Genomic DNA, 2,824 nt, shown 5'->3' with positions numbered 1-2,824 from the left:
CACTGGTTCTTTTTCACTATTTGACCTATTTTTCCATCGAAAATGCCCCCCAAGACATGCAGGTCGTTATGGACTTTCATAAAATTGGGGTACCTAGTATTCCATCCGTCCTAAGGAAGATGACCCCTTCCTTGAGAACAAATGAGAAACTTTGAATAATAATTCGAACCCTACCAACCCCAACTCCCTAGTCCTCCTATGTCGCCTTCACAACGAGCACCGCTCACCAGGGCCGGGTATGGGTATCCCACCACAAAGAGGTACCCCACCTCACAGGGAACCTTCCCACTTCAACCGTTACCGATGCTCTCTCTAATTGTCCCAGATTATTCGGTTCAATTTAAATATATGATTAGTAAATTAAACTCCAACTAAGTCCGACAACAACAAATAAACTTAAAAATATTGTAATACGTGGTTTGCGTTACACAAAAGCTCACATTATTTCCCCCCAAAACATCAAGATTCCAGTAACAACAAAATTCATCACAGATTATTGATATATTACAATCTGCTAACAGTAGACAGAGAAACAATAAAATGGTGATGCAAATTTACTTGAGATGTTTAATGAACCACGCTAGCATGTCTTTGTGAGCCTCCTCAGCACTCTTCACTGCTCCTTCGTCTTCGCCTTTGTACCTCACGGACCAACCGTGTGAACATCCTGGGAATATCTTCACAAAGCTATCCACCTGCACAATCGAGATCGTCATTAATGTTTGCCAAAACTCTATTTATGTCTTACGGAGTTTGCAAGAAATTGAGCAAGAGTAAAGGAACTGCAAAAAAGACTCCGGCTTTTTACCTCAGGCTTTGAGTTCAAGGCAGCTTCAAATTGTTTGACAACCTCCGGTGGAGATATATGGTCAATCTCAGCTCCAAGTATTGATAATGGGACCTTAACTCCTGAGAATTGAGATAGTGTAGAATTTTTTATCAGGATTACTCGTCTTGTTTCTTCATGCATTCTTATATAAAAACGGAGGAAGGTTAAGAGCCAGCATACACCTCACTCCCATGTTTTATTAAATAGCATATGATACAAATAAGTGATAATACAAAACATACCAATATAGGTGAGTCACTGAAATGTCTACATTTAAAACTAAATAGTTTTACCCTGAATATCTTCTACCGAGACAAGAGAAGGATGGATCAACACCCCGGCTTGGATATAAGGATACTTAGACAGCTCCACAACCACCTTGGCTGAAACAAGATTACAGTCATGGTCATAAATTCATGAAAGTGAATAAAATTTGTGTAACCGAATAAGTAAAACATAACTAACCTCCCCAGCAGAAGCCGACAGCTCCAATCTTGGTTATCCCTTTGCTTTTCAGAGCTTCAATAACTGGCTTTGCATCTTCAAATCCTTGATCCTACAAAAGCAGAAGTAATGTCATTTATATAAACTTCAATTCTACAAAAAGGAGAGCTGATTGATCGATTCAAAAGCGAAAAGGCTTACTCACAGGTCCATGAGTTTTAAGCCATTCAGTAATCGGCTTCTGTTCAGGTACATAGGGATCTCCGTGGAGGAAGTCTGGCACCACGGCATAAAATCCAGTAGCCCCAACTTTGTCCGCAAGCTTCCTATATCATTGAAATGCCATATTAATTAATATCATATGAATTCATATTGTGTATCAACATATCAGGCAAAACAAAATCCTAATTATGAACAGAAGCCCGAGAGAACACTGGTCCTTCCTATTAACACTACCAACTATAAGCCGGTAGCCATGCTATCATATAAAATTCACAAGCGCATTACAAGTTGAAAATTTTTCACAGAGCAAAATCAAGAAAAGTAATTAGTGAGAAGTTCATGGGAAGTACCTTAAATTTGGAGCTTCATATCCTGCACATAACAAACCAAATGAGTAAGTTAGAACACAAAAATATCCATGCTAAATTCCTATACAAAATTATTAGTATGTTAATAGACACAGCAGAAAACATCAATTTCACTACACTAAACAACCTTTTTCAATAGAGAGAGAGGGATGAATAAAAGTTCTCTCTCTCTTTCAGTGGTGTGTTTGTGTTGGAAATTGGAATAACACCTAAGAAATTCCACTCACCAATTGATAAAATACCACCAACTATTCATGAAGCTAATCAATATCTAAATCCAAAGGTAAAACTCTCCATTGAACAAGGACTAGTTATAATACTCACAAATCATCACTAAAACTTCAATAGAATATCGAAAAATGAGCCCTAGAACAAGAAAACATAACAATACACCTCCAATCCTAAATAACAGTAGCAGTAAATCAACACATACCCCAAAAATAATATTGCATAACATCTTGTTTGTTTGCAAGGCAAAATAAAACTGCACAGTGGATTAGCAAAGATCTAAACAAGCATGATTGGAAAAGGAAAAAGATAGAAACTTTACAAATCCCAAATCAAATATTCGAAGAAAGGCAAGGGTATATTACCAAAAACATCAGAAATCAAAATTACAGCAGCGTTGGAATCAGCAGGGCCAGAAACATAGGAGCTAAGGCCTCCAATTTCTTCAACTTTCCCACTTCCACTTCCTGAGCTTGGAGCGGGTGGATTCTCACAACACTGAGCTCCTGACATTTGATTCTTCGAATTTTCTGTTTCAGTCTCAAAATAAAAATTTCTTTGGAGAGTATCAATCAAATACCTAATCAAAGTAAGAATTTTGAGATGAAGATTTATGCAGAATTAATTGATACTTTAATGTCTTTGACCAATAGTGCGAGTAATTAAAAATCAGAGTGATTGAATTAGCAGTATACGTGGCCAATTAATATGTAATCAAATTCCATTGGGAGTA

General features: G+C 37.2%; 1 protein-coding gene across 1 annotated transcript; it reads right to left on the bottom strand.

The window, feature by feature from the left end:
- Positions 1 to 376: 376 nt before the first annotated feature.
- LOC121797427 (endo-1,3;1,4-beta-D-glucanase-like) lies at positions 377 to 2,824 on the bottom strand. Its single transcript, XM_042196183.1, has 7 exons — positions 2,457 to 2,824; positions 1,846 to 1,867; positions 1,479 to 1,599; positions 1,295 to 1,385; positions 1,123 to 1,212; positions 809 to 909; positions 377 to 695 (listed from the first exon to the last, which is right to left on the bottom strand). The coding sequence occupies exons 1-7, from the start codon at positions 2,602 to 2,604 to the stop codon at positions 555 to 557; spliced, it is 714 nt and encodes a 237-aa protein (XP_042052117.1). The 5' UTR covers positions 2,605 to 2,824; the 3' UTR covers positions 377 to 554.

This window comes from Salvia splendens, chromosome 3 (genome assembly GCF_004379255.2).
Source record: "Salvia splendens isolate huo1 chromosome 3, SspV2, whole genome shotgun sequence".
NCBI lineage: Eukaryota > Viridiplantae > Streptophyta > Magnoliopsida > Lamiales > Lamiaceae > Salvia > Salvia splendens.
Note: the sequence above shows the minus strand (reverse complement) of the source record. Positions and strands in the feature narration are given on the sequence as shown.